At 41.3% G+C, this 19,546-nt stretch overlaps 1 protein-coding gene across 4 annotated transcripts in view; it reads right to left on the bottom strand.

Annotated features, from left to right (window-relative positions):
* Nucleotides 1-2,260, bottom strand: part of GK5 (glycerol kinase 5) — a 77,492-nt gene extending 75,232 nt beyond the window's left edge. For 3 of the 4 annotated variants that reach the window (XR_004286750.1, XM_032346943.1, XM_032346958.1), the window contains exon 1: nt 1,970-2,260. Coding sequence is in view for 2 of the 4 variants with exons in the window: in XM_032346943.1 (XP_032202834.1) it covers nt 1,970-2,116 (147 nt within the window). In the remaining 2 variants the exon portion in view is untranslated. The remainder of the gene's footprint in view (nt 1-1,969) is intronic. The other variant, XM_032346950.1, reaches the window with a different exon arrangement.
* Nucleotides 2,261-19,546: the final 17,286 nt, after the last annotated feature.

Raw genomic sequence — 19,546 nt, 5'->3', positions numbered from 1 at the left:
CCTTGATTAAATGCAAATCAATGACTTATTCTGTACCCAGGAGGTAATAAACTAGGTGCTAAGTAGCAATGTAGGCCAATAAGACCCTCTTTCTCAAAGAACTCCAGCTATCTGAAGTAAATGACCAATTTCCGATTGTTCTTTTCTAATTTGTTATGGACCAACAATTTTTAAGACATAAAACAATTTTCTAGGAAAAAATTACATACCAAAAAAAATCCCAAAAGTTTTGTTAGTAAGATCGCAGCCATGTTATGGGTGGCTCAGTAGATTAAGTATCTGCCTTTGGCTCCGGTCATGATCCCAGGGTCCTGCGATGGAGTTCTGCATTGGGCTCCTTGCTCAGCAGGGAGCCTGCTTCTCCCTTTGCCTCTGCCTGCTGCTCCCCCTGCTTATGCTCTCTGACAAATAAATAAATACAATCTTTAAAAAAAGAAAAAAGCACTGCTATGAACTCCTACTAGCAGTTGGAGAGCCACTGCTACAAACTCCTTAACCTAAGTGTTTCACCCTTTGAGGGCAGGGACTTTTTATATTTTTATTAACTTGTGTATCTTTCCAGACACTTCACCGTTGAGAGTCTGAGCAAACCATTCTAGTCTTCTGTTACCCACAATAGTCTTGATCCATCTTTAAGATTCCTACCTCATTTCTAAAAAACTAATCATTTGCCCCAAATTCTTCAGCAACGGAAACTTTGTATTTTTCTCATAATCCATGTCTCCCTTTTGGTTCCAAATATTTCAATTTAAAAAATCACTGCCTAAAACAAAAGTATTTTGTGTCTAGAATTATGAGGAAGACTGTGTGGAAAGTATCACTGTGTTGTGATAAAGACATAAAAAGATAAGAGGCACACAGTCGCTGAAGCACAGTGTTCTTTCAGGTTGGGGGAGTGATGGCGTGTGTAGGATGGGTGGACAGTGCTTCTGCACTGGTAGCAGAGAAGGGCCCAGGAAGCTGCTTGGTCCCAGCTTACTGTTCTGGTCCAGAAAGCAGAATGAAATGAAACTCCCCCATTTTCTCAAAGCAGTCACTTGGCTAGATCTGCACCTGGGCAAGTAATACGGTTGGAAAAACACTATTAAGGGGATGGGAAGAAGGGTGAGAACTGAGCAAACAGGAGAGTCCAGTGCTGCGGGGAATGGTTTAGGTAACTAATGGCTCCGAATACTGCTAACATAAAAAAGATGTTGATACTGGAAAGAAGGGTAAGAACACCACATCAAATCAACATTATTTTGGTGCGCTGGAAGAAATCAACACTTCATTAAAATAAGAACAGAAGAGCACCAATATTTTGGTTGCTTTACTAATAACAAGTAAGGATTGGGTAGGTGTCTCAAAGCAGAAAAAAAAGGCATTTTTATCAATGCTCAAAGATGAAAAAGAGAAAAGTAATGACAATACAGCCTTCAAAACTTGTCCAATTCCTCCCATATCCATGAAAATCAGTCGCTCCGGTGAGAAACCAGCACTCTAAGAAGCAGTTAATAATGATAACTGAAGAATGGACAACAAATTCTATCAAGATCTGAAAATTTTAAATGTAAATAAAGACGGGGCTGCAAGTCTACCGAGGAAGTAGGAAAAACCTAGCAAGTCACAAAGCACCTGCTGGTTGGATACGCGCGGAGTGCTCTGCCCTACCCTGCGAGTTTCCGCACTCCCACCCAGGAAAAGCGAATCCTTAGGTGAGAGAAGCGAGCGAAGGACCCCTGGTCTCGAACCGGGCCCCTCCTGCCCTCAGCCGGGACGGGAAGGGCGCGCGGGTGTCAGCCCTACCCGGGGAGGTGATTCAGAGATCTGGCCGCTCCCCTCCCTCCGCTCAGGACCGAGGGCCCGCCGGGGCTGCAGGTGGCTACAACCTGGCCAGACGCCGAGGACCCGCCCGCTCGCCTCCAGTGACTAGATCCCGGGCGCTCCGTGCGACCCCGACCCGCGCCCCCTACGCTCGCTCCCCGGTCACCTTCTGCGCGCTGGAGCCGCGGATCAGCGTCGCGTGGTCATAGACGTGGCAGCGGATCACCGTGCTGCCCACGTCCAGCCCTAACACGAAGCCTGCGGGACACGGGCCCGCCGCGCTCAGCTCCTGGACCGCATGCGACCCCAACATCCCGACCCCGCAAGCCTCTCCGCAACAACCGGCAGCCGAGAGGGCGCGTTTATACAGGTCCGCACCTCAGGGGCTGAGCGCGCCCCGCGGGGCCGCCGCCCCCGGCCCGCCCCTCCGCGAGATCCGGGAAGCGGCCCCGCCCCTGCCGCTGGCCCCGCCCCGACGCCGTGACATCACTGCTGCGTAGACACCCTTGCGCGGCGCTTGCTAGGACCTGGCGGCGGTGTGGGGCGCTTGGAGGGGAGCGAGTTCCCGGAGGCGGGGCCCGTGTTTCTTTTCAACCGTAGTTACATTTCATGAATATCTATTAAGAAAATTAAAATGACCTGAAAAGAAATTAGAAATGCAGCCTGAAGTATATATTAATAAACAGAGCGCTCCCCCCAAGACTTCGCTCGTGAAAACCTGGTAAAATGTGCACATATCACACACATCAGTAAATACTTTAAATGCAATAATATACGCAGTAAGACCCTCCCCAGCCCTCTTGTGGGGAAAAGGGGACAAAGCGTAGGGTGGCCTCTTTTAACATCAAGCTCCCGCCACCCCCATCTCCACCTCCACTCCAGCGGTTACTTTTTCAGCCAGGAAGAGCTGAAAAGAGACCTATGAAAAGAGTAGAAAAGAGGCCTATGGCTGGGACGCCTGGGTGGCTCAGTTGGTTAAGCCGCTGCCTTCGGCTCAGGTCATGATTCCAAGGTCCTGGGATCGAGTCCCACATCAGGCTCCTTGCTCGGCGGGGAGCCTGCTTCTCTCGTCGCTGCCTCTGCCTGCCTCTTTGCGTGCTTGTGTGTACTCTCTCTCTCTATCTCTGGCAAATAAATAAAATCTTTAAAAAAAAAAAAAAAAAAGAGGCCTATGGCAATTTCGAGATTCCCGTAGTTTCAATCCGCCTGCCCAGAGCCAAGGGGACTTCTCAGGAGGTGGTCCAGTTCCCAAAGAGCAAGCCTGATAAGTAGGGAGCAAGGAAGCATTAATGCCTGCTTCAGCCACCTCCGCACCACAAGCAGCACTACAAAACAAACAAACAAACCAGTACCTGCAAATATTAGTTTCTTTTTGCAAAATTATGAAAGTAATATGGATACATGCTTTTTGTGAAAATAGTTTAAAAGTGCGATTAAAAAGTAAAGGATCTTCATTTTTAACCAAATTGTTCTTTTGACCAAATTATTAACCAACTGTTCTCAAGTTGGTTAATACCAAACTGGGCTCTTTGGCCATATTACTAGAAGCTTGGACATACACCCACAAAGATATATTTTTTTCTTTCTGTACCTTCTGCCTGTCCAACAGTACTCATTTATTCCAAATGGCCTAGGGATCGCTTTCACCAGTAGTTAAGTTCAGCATTTTGAGGGGTCATATATATGTTAATTCCCAGTATTATAACGAAATCAATGACTAATGGGTCAGGTACTGGTCAGAGTTTTCCAGAAAAACAGATCCAAAAGAACAGAGACGAAGAAAGAGAAAGAGATTAAGATTTTGAGGAACTGGTTCACATGCTTGTATAGGTGGAAATTTCCAGAAACCTGCCGAGCAGGCTAAAAAGCTAAGAGTTCAGGCTAAGAGTTGATGTTACAGTCTCGGGTCTGAATTCTACAGGACAGCAAGCTGGAAACCCAGGCAAGGTACCTGTATTGCAGTCTGGAGAATTGGTTCTCATCTGGGAAACCACAATCTCTTAAGGCCTTCAAATGAATGGATGAGACCCACCAACATTATGAAGGACAGTTTGGTTTACTCAATGTCTGTTGATTTAAATGTTAATCACATCTAAAAAATACCTTATAACAACACCTAGATTGATGTATGACCAGACAACTGAGCACCCATAGAGTATGCCCATGAGCCTAGCCACGCTGACATAAAATCAACTATCACAGGTCCTCTTTCACAACAGAGAAAGCTGTTTGGAATTCCCTGATATTAGTATTTAGCATATTTCTCAAGGTGATAGTTCTTGGGTTTCTTGGATCCTGACACTTCTTTTGTGATCCTTTTTATAAATTCAAATCAATTATCTTGAGTATTATCAAAGGATCACAAAATGTGAAAACAAGAAGGGCTTTAGTGACCACTTAGTCTTGTGTTTCTTAATCTGTTTGCTATCTTGAACAACTCTGAGACCCTGATGGATGCTATCTTCTGAGAATATATGGATTCACACCAAGTTTGGCATGTAATTTCAGGTGTTGGGTATGGGATACTTCAAACACGAAGATCTCAGGTTTAAAATCCAGAGCTGATTTCCATAACCTGGACAGACTATTGCCTTGGAGAGGGCTGGGCAGCAAAGGGACATAGTATTTCTTCCATGTTCATTGTTCTCTGCTGGGATCTCTTACCCTGCTCTGCTCTCAAGGTAAGAAACCTGTGGGCCTCAAGGCACAGGGCTCACAAACTCTGAAGGTCCCTTTGCTAGTGGGTCAGTCCATTGTTCTTGATTCAGAGGCCACTACTGCTCTGAGCTCCATCACCTGGTAGGCTTGGTCTTCACCTGGCTCCTCCTTCCTCACATTCTGGGCTTGGCCTCGGAGATGGCCCATGAGGCTGCTCTCCCAGGCTCTTCCCCACCACTGTCCTTCCTTATACTTTCTCCTCTTACAGTAGAGCCCAGGATTACAACTCATTGTATCAACCTTGCACATTCCTAAGAACTTGGATCCAATTACTCAAGTCTAGATCAGAAACTATGCCAGGGTCACCATACCCTATTTAGGAAATGAATGGTGCTTCAAGGCTGAACCTAGAAACTTCACTGTCTCCCACCTCCAAGAAAACTTGTCATGGTCCCTCCTTGTAAATGTGATCAACTGTCTCAATTTGCCCTAAACTGGGGAGTTTCTCTCTTTTTCCTTTTCAAAAATATTAATTTACTTATTTATTTATTTGACAGAGAAAGAGAGAGAACACAAGCAGGGGGAGCTGTAGGTGGAGAAAGAGGGAGAAGCAGACTTCCTACTGAGCAGGGAGCCTGAGGTGGAGCTTGATCCCAGGACCTCCAGAATCATAACCGGAGCTGAAGGCAGATTATTAACCAACTAAGTCATCCAGGTGTCCCCCAATCATCCTGTTTCACTCATGGCTAGATTCTTTTATTCAACTATGGACATGATCAAATCTCAAGTGAATGAGTTCTCTGAGTTAAGATTAAAACCACATTAGAGAATGGCTAAGAGCTTTATTATATTCATAAATATAAATAACACTTTTTTTTTTGAGGAAAAACTTAGAATTTTTATATAAGGCAATGAAAAATCCAAAGTAAAGAATGGTGGTACAGAAGAAAATGTGGAAAAGAAGCCATTACTCGTAAGTTTTCAGTAATAAAGATTTGTATCTTTGCCTTTTGTCTAAGAGGCCAAAACAAAGAAGGAAACTTCCTTTCACATATTACTTAGCCACCTTTGTCATTATTTTCTTCCCTAATACCATAAGATTCTCATTTTTTAAAAGATTTTATTTATTTATTTGGAAAGGTAAGAATGAGAGAAAGAGAACATGAGAGGGGGGAGGGCCAGAGGGAGAAGCAGACTCCCCGCTGAGCAGGGAGCCTGATGTGGGACTCTATCCTAGGACTCCAAGATCATGACCTGAGCCCAAGGCCGTCATTCAGCTGACTGAGCCACCCAGGCACCCATATTCTTGCTTTTTTAAAAGCCAGATTTACTGAGTTGCACAGTTCTATGAATGTTGATGTATACATCTATGCAACTACCACCACCATCGAGATAGAAAATATTTCCGTCACTCCTGAAAGTCGCTTTTGCACACAGTACTCTGAATCCTTTACCATGACCATAAGGTGATATCATCTGCAAACATAACTCAGAATTCTTGAATTTAGCAGATTGATTTCAGTCATTTTATATATAGCCCATCTCAAGAAGAAATTGCAGGTTCCCAACTGACTTTAAACGAACCCAATCCTATGATGCGTGGGCAAGCTGTGTTGACCTAGGGGGTTTCACCAAATGGCGTACATAAACCTAAGCATAATAACTGAAAATTCTTGGTTCATTTATATGACTTGAGTAAATTCAAACTACTTGATATGATTGTTAATATTGAGGACATTTTAGGGGCACCTGGGTGGCTCAGTGGGTTAAAGCCTCTGCTTTCTGCTCAGGTCATGATCCCAGGGTCCTGGGATCAAGCCCCACATCGGGCTCTCGCTCTGCAGGGAGCCTGCTTCCTCCTTTCTCTCCCTGTCTGCCTCTCTTGCCTACTTGTAATCTCTGTCTGTCAAATAAATAAATAAAATCTTAAAAAATAATAATAATAATGAGGACACTTTAGTAGGCATGTTTGCATTCTATCCCGTCAAGGAAGGAAAAACCTTGCTTTGGAATATAGTTACTCCAACTTAGAGGTTATTAAGCTAAGTGAAATGAGTCAGACAGAGAAAGATAAATACCACATAACTTCATTTATATGTGGAATCTGAAAAACAAAACAAGCAAACAAAAGCAGAATCAGAACTACAAATACAGCGAATATAACTGGTGTTTGCAGGACAGGAGGGGGTAGAAGATAGATAAAATGGGTGAATTGGGGGTGAGAGGTATAGGCTTCCAGTTATGGAATGAATAAGTCAGGGAAATAAAAGGTACAACAGAGGCAATATAGTCAATGATACTGTAATAGCATGGCATGATCACAGATGGAAACTACACTTGCAGTGAGCTTAGCATAATGTATGGAGTTGTTGGATCACGATGCTGTACGCCTGAAACTAAAGTAACATCAGGTGTCAACCATACTCAAAGAAAGAAAGAGGGCAACCCTCTCGGGTCCCCTCCATCTTTAGGAGCTCTCTACTATATCACTCAATAAACTTTGGTTTGCTGCACACCCAAAAAAGAAAAAGAAGAAGAAAAAGAAAAAGGAAGGAAGGAAGGAAGACAGAAAGAAAGGAAAAGGAAAGAAAAATAGTTAGTTACTTAATACAGGCTATATTTCACAAATTGGAACTCTGGAATGTTTTGCATTAGTACTGTAAAGTAGATGAAACTAAGACTAAAATCTAATTCTGAAAACCCTGGGAAGAAAGAAGATAAGGAACCATAAATAATAAACACTGAATTTTAAATTAACTAAAAAAAAATACAATCAAATCTCATTATTTGTTATGTCCTGTAAAGACATACCAACACTGAGTTAGCAAACACTGAACTGTTTCCCCTAGAGACAATACAGAGTTGGGTTCCTGAAGCCTCTGGTCACGTTTCCATCAATGGATCAACACATAACCTTGGTTTACATATTTCTCTTTAAAGACCCTACTTCCTATATGTACTGTTGATTTATTAGCATTGAATTTACAACCAAAGCACTGTAATTTATGCCTAAATGCAACTTATCTAACACAGGTATTCTCTCTGTAGGGCACATGACAGGCTTCTTATGCTTAGGAGCATCTCAGCATACACTTATAAGCCATTTTAAATACAAAATCACCAATACAAAGCACAGATGTGAAAAGAGCAGCACTAAATAGGAAAAAGAACATCTGTTTACAACGTAAGAGCTGAAACCAGAAGGCCGAATGTCATCTTTCTTGAACTGAGGTGGGAATGTGCCCATCTCTCTCTCTCCCTGTCTCACTCTTTGAGGTCTCTCTGTATATAAGTTTAATAACATGCCTATCAGTCCACTTGCTCAGCATTGCTTTCCATACCTCATTCAATTTCCGTCTTTCTAGGTCAATTTCTTTTTTCTCAGATTCTATCAGTAAGGAGTTCTTTCAGTGAGGATCTTTAAGTAGTAAACTTCCTTAGTTTTTGAATATCTGAAAATAGTATATTTTTTACTCTCAAAAGATAGTTCAAAAAAAAAAAAAAAAGATAGTTCAACTTGGTAGAAAATACTATACTAGCCAGACAGTTATTTGCTTTTTGCACTTTATTGTTGCCTTGGCTTACAGCATGGGCATTTTGGATGAGAAGTCTGCTGCTAGTCTGATAGTCAGTCTTCAGTGGGTACTCTGTCTTTTTCTTTCTGGTGGCTTTACGGTTTTCTATTCAGATCCCATATTCTGATCTTCCTAGGAGTGGCCTTGTCTTTTATTCAATCTGTGTCTTTCTTTTTTTCTCCTTTGCTCATTTGTTTTGTTTCTTAAATTTCACATGTAAGTGGAATCTCATGGTATTTGTCTTTCCCTAAATGACCTGTTTCACTTAGCATAACACTCTCTAGCTCCATCCATGTTGCTGCAAATGGCAAGCTCTCATTCTTTCTTATGGCTGAATACTCTTTCATTGTGTATATGCAACATCTTCTTTACCCATTCAACCACTGATGGATCCTTGGGCTGCTTCCATATCTTGGTTATTATAAATAATGTTGCTATAAATATAGGGGTGCATGTATCCCTTTGATTTAGTGTTTTGGGTAAATACCCAGTAGTTCAATCCCTGGGTGGTAGGATAGTTGTATTTTTAACTTTTTTTAAAAAGTTTCTAAAGATTATTTTGTTTATTTATTTGTTAGGGAGAGAGAGAGAGAGCAAGCAAGCACACAAGCAGGGGGAGTGGCAGGCAGAGGGAGAAGTAGGCTTCCCGCTGAGTAAGGAGCCCAATGCAGGACTCGATCCCAGGACCCTGGGATCATGACCTGAGCCTAAGGAAGAAGCTTAACTGACTGAGCCATCTAGGTATCCCGAATTTTTAACATTTTGAGGAACCTCCATACTGTTTTCCAGAGTGGCTGCACCAGTTTCATTCCCACCAACAGTGCAAGAAGGTTCTGCTTTCTCCACATCCTCGCCAACACCTGTTTCTCCTTATGTTGTTGATTTTGGCTTTTGATTTATTCTGCTGGGGATGTTCTGCTGTGACCTTTCAGACTGAGGACCTGGGTCTTCCAATTTTGGAAAATGGTCTGCTGTGTACATGTTACCTGTTCCCCTTCTCTCTATTCTCTTCTTAGGGAATTCTTATTAGATATTTGATTTGAAAAAAAAAATTATTTTGACACAATTTCAGACTTACAGAGAAGTTGCAAGGTAACACAAATAACTCCTGACACATGGGATCCTACCCAAATTTACCAAATATTAACATTTTACCACATTTAGTTTATCTTTTTCTATTTATCTATTTAACCATATTTTTTTCTAAACCACTTTAAAGTAAGTTGCAGGCATGATGCCCATTTGCTTCTAAATACCTGAGTCAGAATTTTCTGGAAAGGAGTATTCTCTTGCATAATCATCATACACAATACCATTAGCTAATCTAGAGATCTTATTCAGATTTCACAAATTGTCACAATAGTGACCCTTACTGAAAAAGAAAATCCCAGATCATGTGTTGCAATCAGTCTTCATGTTTTTTTAAGCCTCCTTTTGTTTGGAACCATTGCCCAATCTTTCTTTGTTGTTAGTGACACTGATCTATTTCAAGGGCATAGGCCAGTTATTTTATAGAATGTCCTTTGTCCTTCATTTTTAGTTCATCTGATGTTTCCGCATGATTAGATTCAGATTATGTACTTTGGGTAAGAGTGGTAGGACCAAAGTAATGTTGCGCTATTCTCAGCAGGTTTGGGACTGGAGTAAGCTGGGGGTGGGAGGGTAAGTTCTGAGTGTGCAGAATTTAAGGAGGTGTTTGTTCTCGGCTTTCTCCAAGTACAGGATCAGCCCTAGGTGTCTGTTTCTTAACGCATTCTACTAGGAGATACATGGTGTTCATTCTATGTGATGTCTGGTGGGTGCAGTGATAAGGTGATGCCAGCAGATTTCCTCATTGTATAGATACTATTACTTTTTTTTGGTAATTAAGAAATGTCCTATGGTGAGATACTTTGAGATTATATAAATATCACTCTTCAAACTTTTACCCAATAATTTCAGCATCCATTGATGAAACTTGCCTTAATTATTAAGGTGGTTGCCAAACCTTTTTTTTTTTTTTTTTTTAATTCCATCATTCTTTCAACACTTACTCTTGCCTTTCTGTGGTAAGGAAAATTTTCTTTTTTTACCACTTATTTATATAAAAGTAGACTTATGGGTTCTTTTATTTATTTATTTATTTATTTGACAGAGATCACAAGTAGGCAGAGAGGCAGGCAGGGGGCAGGGTGGGGAAAGCAGGCTCTCCACTGAGCAGAGAGCCCATTGCGGGGCTTTATCTCAGGACCCTGAGATCATGACCTGAGCTGAAGGCAGAGGCTTAACCCATTGAGCCACCCAGGCACCCCTACTTATGGATTCTTACTATAACCAGATCTTATTCTAATTATTCTGAGGGTTGAATTGTCCCAGATTTGACCATTGGGAGCCTCTTCAAGCTAGCCCTTCTGTCCTTTCCATGGGGCCCTATTATTATGTGTGCGCTTCCTTACTTTCCTGGCACAAGATATCCCAGGACCAGTTTGTACCTCCTCTACCCCAGCCCTGACATCAGCCATTTCCTCAAGATGCTCTGGTTCCTTTAAGTGGAGAATAACATTTAAAACCCCAAATCTGGGGTGCCTGGGTGGCTCAGTTGGCTAAACATCTGACTCTTGATTTTGAGCTCAGGTCATGATCTCAGGGTTATGAGACTGAGCCCCAAGTCTGGCTCTGCCCTGGGCAGAGAGATACTCTCTCTCCCTCTGCCCCTTTCCCCACCTCTCGCTCTCAAAACAAAGCAAAACAAAACAAACCACCAAATTCTGTGTGCTAGATAAGCTAACTGCTCCTGGAGTATCACTACTTCCAGGTCCAAACTTAGTTGATAAAGCAGCCACAGGGTTTGAGAGGATTGACTCTTAATTTTGAAAGATGTTCTGCTGTGGGTAAAATGTTATCAAATGTCATCACAATGCTACAGAGAAATTGTGAAAGGAAGAGTCAATAAATGTGGCAAACTTCTTTGTCATCTACTTTAAGAATTGCCACAACCATCACCCTGACCAGTCAGTGGCCATCAACATTGAGGCAAGACCCTCTACCTGCGAAAAGATTAGGACTCACTGAATGCTCAGATAATGATTAGCATGTTTTAACAACAAAGTGTTTTTTTTTTAATTAAAGTCTGTACATTGTCTTAGATATAATATTATTGCACACCTATCAGGCTCCAGAGTAGTGTAAGCATAATTTGTATATGCACTGGGAAAGCAGACACTTATTCAACTTGGTTTATGGTGCTACTCATTTTATTGCAGTGGTCTGGAGCTGAACCTGTAATATCTCTGAGGAATGACTGTATTTTAAACATACTTGTTTAAAGTCTCTTTCAGATTGCTCTATTATCTCTACACCTTAACGCTCAAATGTTCCCAGGTGCTATGTATGCTCCCCCACACTTCCACTGGTAGCCTTTTCTTCTGTTATTTATTATCACTTAAATTGTGAATTGATATTTGGTGAGGTTCTCTTCAATGGAAATTCTTTATGTTGTGGGTTAGGGAAGGACTCCTGTAAAGCAGTTTCAAGTTTGCCTCTGCCAGGGCCTAAAAGATTTCATCAGCTTCAGGTAAGTTTTTCTGCTAATTTCTCCAGTCAGAATTCTCACCAAATAGGAGTATTTTGAATTCAGCCCCTGCCCTTGCTGGTGGGAGGCATAGTGTCAGGTAGTCAAGTGCCGAAGCAGCAGTGACTACTAGAGCTCAAGGTTATCTTGCTACACATCTGTATATTCAGCCCCTGTGGAGAAAGATCCACGTGGATTCAGGCACAGAAGTAGCATGAGCTTCTCAGGTACATTGGTTCTTCTTACCCCCGAGGCCCAGGCGGATGTTGGGTACTCAGTGAGTCTATGTCACAACTGAGAAGCCCTGAGCTTAGGAACACCTGCAGTGTTTTGAAGGGTTTGCTGGCAGACCTGCCCACACTTTGTCCCTGAGGACAATATTATCTTCAATATTTTCATTAGGACAGGCAGCAACCTCTTCGACCTCAGCTGCAACAACTTCTTTCTTGACCTATCTCCAAAGGCAAGGGAAGCAAGGGCAAAAATGAACTATTGGGACTTCATCAAGATAAAAAGCTTTTGCACAGCAAAGGAACAGTCAACAAAACCAAAAGACAACTGACAGGATGGGAGAAGATATTTGCAAATGACATATCAGATTGAGGCACCTGCGTGGCTCAGTGGGTTTAGCCTCTGCCTTCAGCTCAGGTCATGATCTTGGGATTCTAGGATCGAGTCCTACGTTGGGCTCTCTGCTTGGCAGGGAGCCTGCTTCCTCCTCCCTCTCTCTCTCTCTGCTTGCCACTCTGCCTATTTGTGATCGCTCTCTGTCAAATAAATAAAATCTTAAAAAAAAAAAAAAAACTTTTGCACAGCAAAGGAAACAGTCAACAAAACCAAAAGACAACTGACAGGATGGGAGAAGATATTTGCAAATGACATAGCAGATAAAGGGCTAGTATCTAAAATCTATAAAGAACTAATCAAACTCAACACCCAGAGAACAAATAATCCAATCAAGAAATGGGCAGAGGACATGAGCAGACATTTCTGCAAATGCTCAACACACCTGTACCTTCATTATGAAGCCCTTCCTGATAGATTTGAACGCTCTCCTTGCTGTATACCTCTCAGCCCTACAGACATTTCTAGCGACGCCTATGTCGAGTTCATCTTATGCACCCACACTTTTCCCTGGTAGAGACCCTCCTGAGGGCAGAGACTCCGTTTATTTCAACTTTACATTATGGCCACCAACTCCATAGCAGGGGCAAAATAAATGTTTGTTGAGTAAGCCGAAGAAGGAAGCAACAATCTCTGAGTTTAGCTAAACCCTTCTGGAAACCATTCCCATTTTCAGACCCAGACAGCAAGCTTCCAGAGTTGACTTTCTACCACAAACTGTTCCTGGGACTGACATTTTAAAAAATATATTTTATTTATTTATTTGACAGAGAGAGACCACGAGTGAGGGGACTGGCAGGCAGAGAGAGCAGGAGGGAGCAGGGAGCCCAACGCGGGGCTCAATCCCAGGCCGCTGGAATCATGACCTGAGCCGAAGGCATATGCCAAACTGATTGAGCCACCCAGGTGCCCCTGGGACTGACATTTTTACATGCTTTGGTTCCACATGCTTTGGTTCCTAAAAACAACCTAAATAGGTCACTGTGGAATTCCTCTCCCAGACTGATTTAAAAAATGCTAAGTGAAACAAGGGTTCATTCTGATTCCTGAGAGCAAAGTCTTCAGAAGGAGGGAGCATGTTTATTCTGGCCCAGCTTCTTACCTCTAAGGCACTTCTCCAGATAAATACTCCTTTCCAAAGAGAAATTTTGGTGTAAAGTCATACTCTCTCAGACTAATACATTTTATCCTTGTTACTATGTTTTCTGTCTGCCTATTTAGCACTTGGAAAAGCTTAGTCAGCGGCTTTGGCCTCTTTTTCCATTTAGAGAAACTGTGGTTCCTAACTGGCTTGAATTCAAATAGTACTTATCAAGGGTTAGTTCGTGTTTGTTTCTTGACTAGTAAGTGTTTACAATTTGGTATATGGTATATGGTATTTGGTATATGTATGAAACGTAAAATCCCTCAATTGGTCATGTTGGCTATGATTTTCCTGGTTATGACACAATTTGCCTAATGTAGGAAAAAAAAAAAAAACTGCCTAGAACTATACAATGGCCAAGGCCTCTTTTTAATTTTTAGTAGTATTAAAATTTAGTTTTCTTAGCTAAACAAACTTGACAAACTTTTGCCCACAATTAAGATATTATTCTAGAGGGTTAAGGACACTTATCATTTTCTCATTGTATTTAACATCTCTGGTTACAAGAACAGTGTTTTTGCCACCTTTTCTGATAATAGGATTTTACACCTTGAATTTCAGCTTAATTTAATGCCTCCTAGTCAGGATATCCAGTTCGTCTCTGAAAACTAGACTAGAGTCATCTGAAAAGTTGATCCTTTTATGTAAACAATGCATACATTTTGCTTAACCATGTGTTTAAGAATGCCACCTTTGAGGGGTGCCTTGGAAATGGCTAAGTCATTAGGTATCTGAGTCTTGATTTCTGCTCAGGTCATGATATGAGGCAGGAGGGTGGGGGCGGCAGGGGTGGGGTGGGGGGAAACAGTCCCTTCCTAGGGCTCTGTGCTCAGTGGGTTATCTGCTTGGTATCCTCTCTCTCCTCTCTCCTTCTAAAAATAAATAAATCTTTAAAAATGTCACCTGTGGGAATAAACAAACCTTAATCTCCTATTAAATTAAAATCACGAGGGGCACCTGGGTGTCTCAGTAGGTCAAGTGATCAACTCTTGGTTTTGGCTCAGGTCACAATCTTGGGGTTGTGAGATGAGCCCTGGGTGGGGCTCCAGGCTCAGTGGGGAGTCAGCTGAAGATTCTCTCGCTCTGTCTCTTCCTACCCCTACTCGTGCTAACATAAATAAATAAATCTTAAAAAAAAAATCACAAATGTTGAAAATAAGAGGAAATTATTTTGAAAAAGAAGGTTGCTTTCTGGAATTAAAATAGTCTGCATGCAAAAAGACACACATCCGTTTTAAGAATAAGCAAAGGACTTCAATAGACATCTTTCAAAAGAAGATACCTAAAGCAGATGGAAAGGTACTCAGCGTCATTAAGTCATTAGGGAAATGCAAATCAAAACTGCATGTGTGGTCATAATTTTTCTTTTTTTAGATTTTATTTCTTTATTGGACAGAGAGAGAGATCACAAGTAGACAGAGAAGCAGGCAGAGAGGTGGGGGGAAGCAAGCTCCCTGCTGAGCAAAGAGCCCCATGAGGGGCTCAATCCAAGGACCCTGAGATTATGGGATGGTCATAATTTTTAAAAAATGGAAAATAACAAGTGTTGCTGAAGATACAGAGAAATTGGAAACTTCACCCATTGCTAGTAGAAATGTAAGATGGGGCAGCCACTGTACAAAACAGTTTGGTAGTTCTTTAGTAAGTTAAATATCAGCCAGCAATTCCCCTCCTAAGTACATAATCTAAAGAACTGAAAACAAGTGTACAAATAAAAACTTGTTCACGAATGCTTATAGCAGCACTCTTGTTAAGAGCCAAAAGGTAGAGACAATCCAAACGTCCATTAGGCGGATGAATGAATAAACAAAATGTGGTATATCCATACAGTAGAGTAATACTCAGCCATAACAGGGAATGAAGTAGTATTGATACACGCAGGAACATGGATGAAACTTGAACACTATGCTAAGGGAAAGAAGTCTGGTCCAAAAAGCTGCTGTAACATAACATTTCACAAGTACAGTCTTGAGCCAGTTTTGAAGTCATGGTTAAAATTTTCATTTCCCCTATTCCCTTTGTGGGTAGTTTGAAAGAAAATTCTACCCTAACTACTTGCCTTTTGGGCTCTGACACTCCTGGGTCTTGAAACACATATTTCCAACTGCTGGATGTGCCCAGATACCTAACATCTAGGGGTGGCCTCTTTTTGCTTGGGCGCACAGAATTATTCAAAATACTCAATTCTTTTTCATTATTTGGTTATTGTTAGTCATGCTGCTATAAACATTGGGGTGCATGTGGTCCTGTTGAATCAGTGTGTTTGTATCCTTTGGGTAAGTACTTAGTAATGCAATTGCTGGGTCATAGGGGAGCTCTATTTTTAACTTTTTGAGGAACTTCCATGCTGTTCTCCAGAGTGGCCGTGCCAGCTTGCAATCCCACCAACAGTGTAAGAGGGTTCCCCTTCCTCTGCATCCTCACCAACATCTGTTGTTTCTTGTGTTATAAATTTTAGTTATTCTGACAGGTATGAGGTGGTGTCTCATGGTTTTGATTTGTATTTCCCTAATGATGAGTGATGTTGAGCATCTTTTCATGTGTCTGTTAGCCATCTGTACATTTTTGGAAAAATGTCTATTAATGTCTTATGCCCACTTCTTTACTGGATTGTTTGGGTTTTTTTGGGTGTTGAGTTTGAGAAGCTCTTTATAGATTTTGAATACTAACCCTTTATCAGGTATGTCATTTGCAAATATTTTCTCCCATTCCGTACATTGCCTTTTAGTTTTATTGATCATTTCCTTCACTGTGTAGAAGGTTTTTATCTTGATAAAGTCCCAATAGTTCGTTTTTGCTTTTGTTTCCTTTGCTTCCAGAGACGTGTCTAGCAAGAGTTGCTACAGCTGATGTCAAAGAGGTTGCTGCATTGACTGACAAATGGGTCAAAAAGATGTGATATATATAAGTAGAATATTTCTCAGCTATCAAAAAGAATGAAATTTTGCCATTTGCAATGATGTGGATGGGGCTAGAGTATATCATGCTAAGTGAAACGAGTTAGAGAAAGATAAATGTCATGTGATTTCATGCACTTGTGGAATTTAAGAAACAACATAGATGACCATTAGGGGTGGGATTAAAAAAGAGGGAAGCAAACCATAAGAGACTCACAACTACAGAGAACAAACAGGGCTGCTGGAGGGGAGGTGGGGGAATGGGCTAAATGGATGATAGGCATTAAGGAGGGCACTTGTGATGAATCACTAAGTTTTACTCCTGAAACCAATACTACACTCTATGTTAACGAACTACAATGTAAATAAAACTTGTTACAAAAAATGCTCAAATCTCAGGAAGCCCACAAAACTTCGTTCATCTCACCCTGCTTGTCATACATAAATTGTCTCCTTGAGTTCCAGCTTTACCTTGTTGTTACCTTGTCTGCAGGCACAAATCTCTGTGTGGCCCTGTGAAGCAGCCCTTCTCTCCTTTGGAGCTATAAATAACAACATGTTCTGCCTTTCCTCTATCTAGAGTATTCTTGTGTTCTGTCATCCAAAGAATCTATAATTATACCTGATATCAAATAATCATAAACAACCACATATTGTTATTCTACTTATATGAAATACTTAGACTAAGAAAATCCATAGGAAATAATAAAAAAAAAAAACAGACTAATCGTTGCCAAGGGCTGGGAGGAAGGAGAATGAGAAGTGACAAGTGGGGGTTTCCATTGGGGTGATGAGAAGGTTCTCCAACTGGCTAGTGGTGACGGTCACACAACACCATGAATGTACTTAGTACCACTGTATTATACACTTTAAAACTGCTAAGAAGGTAAATTTTGTGACGTGTACTTTACCACAGTAAAACACCACCACCAACAACAACTATAAAATTAGACAAATTCTAAAAAGAGAGAGTACATGTACGTGTTGTAAACTATCCCAGTTTCCTGTGAGTGCAACACAATAAAGCCTTCTCAACTCCTCTAAGTGTGGGTAGACTACTTTTTATAAAAACAGACTGACTTTGATTGCATTAAATGCATTTATCTGGGGCACCTGGGTGGCTCAGTGAGTTAAGCCTCTGCCTTCATTCAGGTCGTGATCTCAGGGTCCTGGGATCGAGCCCCGCATTGAACTCTCTACTCAACAGGGAGCCTGGGGGACGCCTGGGTGGCTCAGTTGGTTAAGCGGCTGCCTTCAGGTCAGCTCATGATCACGGCGTCCTGGGATCGAGTCCCACATCGGGCTCCTTGCTTGGCAGGGAGCCTGCTTCTCCCTCTGCCTCTGCCTGCCACTCTGTCTGCCTGTGCTTGCTCTCGCTTCTCTCTCTATGACAAATAAATAAATAAAATCTTTTAAAAAAAAAAAAAGGGAGCCTGCATCCTCCTCTCTCTCTGCCTGCTGCTCTGCCTACCCGTGATCTCTGTTTCTCAAATAAATAAATAAAATCTTTAAAAAAAATAAAATAAATATAGAAAATTTAAAAATGCATTTATCAAAAAAAATAAATAATATTCAACACACTACCAGAATGGCTACAATTAAAGGCAGGACAAATGGTGGCCATGTGGAGGGACTCAAATTCTTCTACATTGGTGGTGGAGTATAGGACGGTACGGCCACTTTGAAAAAAGTCTGACAGTTGCTTATGAAACTAAAAATATGCGTATCCTATGACCCACACATTCCATACCTAGATATTTCCCCAAGATAAATGAAAACAAATGTCCAGAGAAAGACTTATATAAGAACATCCAGGGCAGCATTTTGAGCCCCAAACTGGAAACAGCTCAGCTGGTCCTCAGTTGGAGAATAAATCACACACTATGTCCTTCACACAATGGGCCACTGTTTAGAAATAAAGAGAAACGTACTATTGATACACACAACATGAATGAATTCTAAAACATATTGGTAAAAGAAACCTTGCATAAAGAATGAATGCAGAACTGCATTTTCCCATGAATATGAAATTCTAGAAAATGGCAAAATTAATTTTTAGTGAACAAGTTTCAGAACAATGGTTGCCTCTGAGTTGTTGTGAGTAGAGATTTATTAGGAGAGGGTATAAGGAAATTTTCTGTATGTAATGCTCATGTTCTGTGTCTTGTAATGATTTAGTTTGTTCATGTGCATATATTTGCTGGAACATAGGTAACTGAATACTTAAAATCTGTACATTTCATTTTATGTAAATTTTACCTCTGAAGAAACAAAAAGGAACCATTAAAATATTGACTTAATAGGGCACCTGGGTGTCTCAGTCAGTTAAGCGTCTGCCTCTGGATTTTGACTCAGGTCATGATTTCAGGGTTCCTGGATCAAGCACTGCATCCATGCTCAGAGGCGGTTCTGCCTAAAAGCTTAAAATTCTCTCTCCTCAGGGCCCCTGGGTGGCTCAGTCATTAGATGTCTGCCTTCAGCTCTGGTCATGACCCCAGGGTCCTGGGATCAAGCCCTGCATGGGGCTCCCTGCTCCACCGGAGGCCGGCTTCTCCCTCTCGCACTCCCTCTGCTGTGTTCCTTCTCTAGCTGTGTGTCTCTCTGTCAAATAAATAAGTAAAAATTTTTTTAAAAAAATTCTCTCTCCTCCTCCCTTTGCCCCTTCTCCCTCCCTCACTAAATATGTGTTAGTGTGTGTGTGTGTGTGTGTGTGTGTGTGTATAAATATATATATATGACATGCATGCTGAATGCTGAAATGTTTCAGGGAAAGTATAAAGATGTCTGCAACTTACTTTGAAAAGCATACAAAAGTAAGAAGGATTGCTAAATGGAAAGAGAGATGCATAGATGGTTAGATACTTGATAGAGTAAGAATAGGAAAATATCAGTGGTAGAATTTTGGTGGTGTGTGTATGGATGTTAACTAAAGTTATTTTTTCACCTTTTATGTGTGGGAAATTTTTATAATATAGGGGAAATAATAAATAACAAATAATAAAGTATATATCATCAAACCCACCCTTCTTATTATTTGGGATCTTAAAACTTGGCAATGAAACTGGACAGATATTTTTAAAAACAGATTAAGTACCTCAAATTCTGAGAAATGATTTTTCTTTGTCTAAAAATCTTACGATCAGCAGGAACAGCAACAAAGCTCCTTTGTCCATCTTGACCGTGCTGACTTTTGACAGCTGGGCCAAATGTTGGGAGCCAAAGGCTTACAAGCTTCTTAGTTTCAATTACTAAGCTCTAATAGCCAATTACAGTGTGAACAGATGAAACCCTCTAA

Source organism: Mustela erminea, chromosome 1 (genome assembly GCF_009829155.1).
Source record: "Mustela erminea isolate mMusErm1 chromosome 1, mMusErm1.Pri, whole genome shotgun sequence".
Lineage (NCBI taxonomy): Eukaryota > Metazoa > Chordata > Mammalia > Carnivora > Mustelidae > Mustela > Mustela erminea.
The sequence above is the reverse complement of the archived record's forward strand: the minus strand, read 5'-3'. Positions and strand labels throughout refer to the sequence as shown.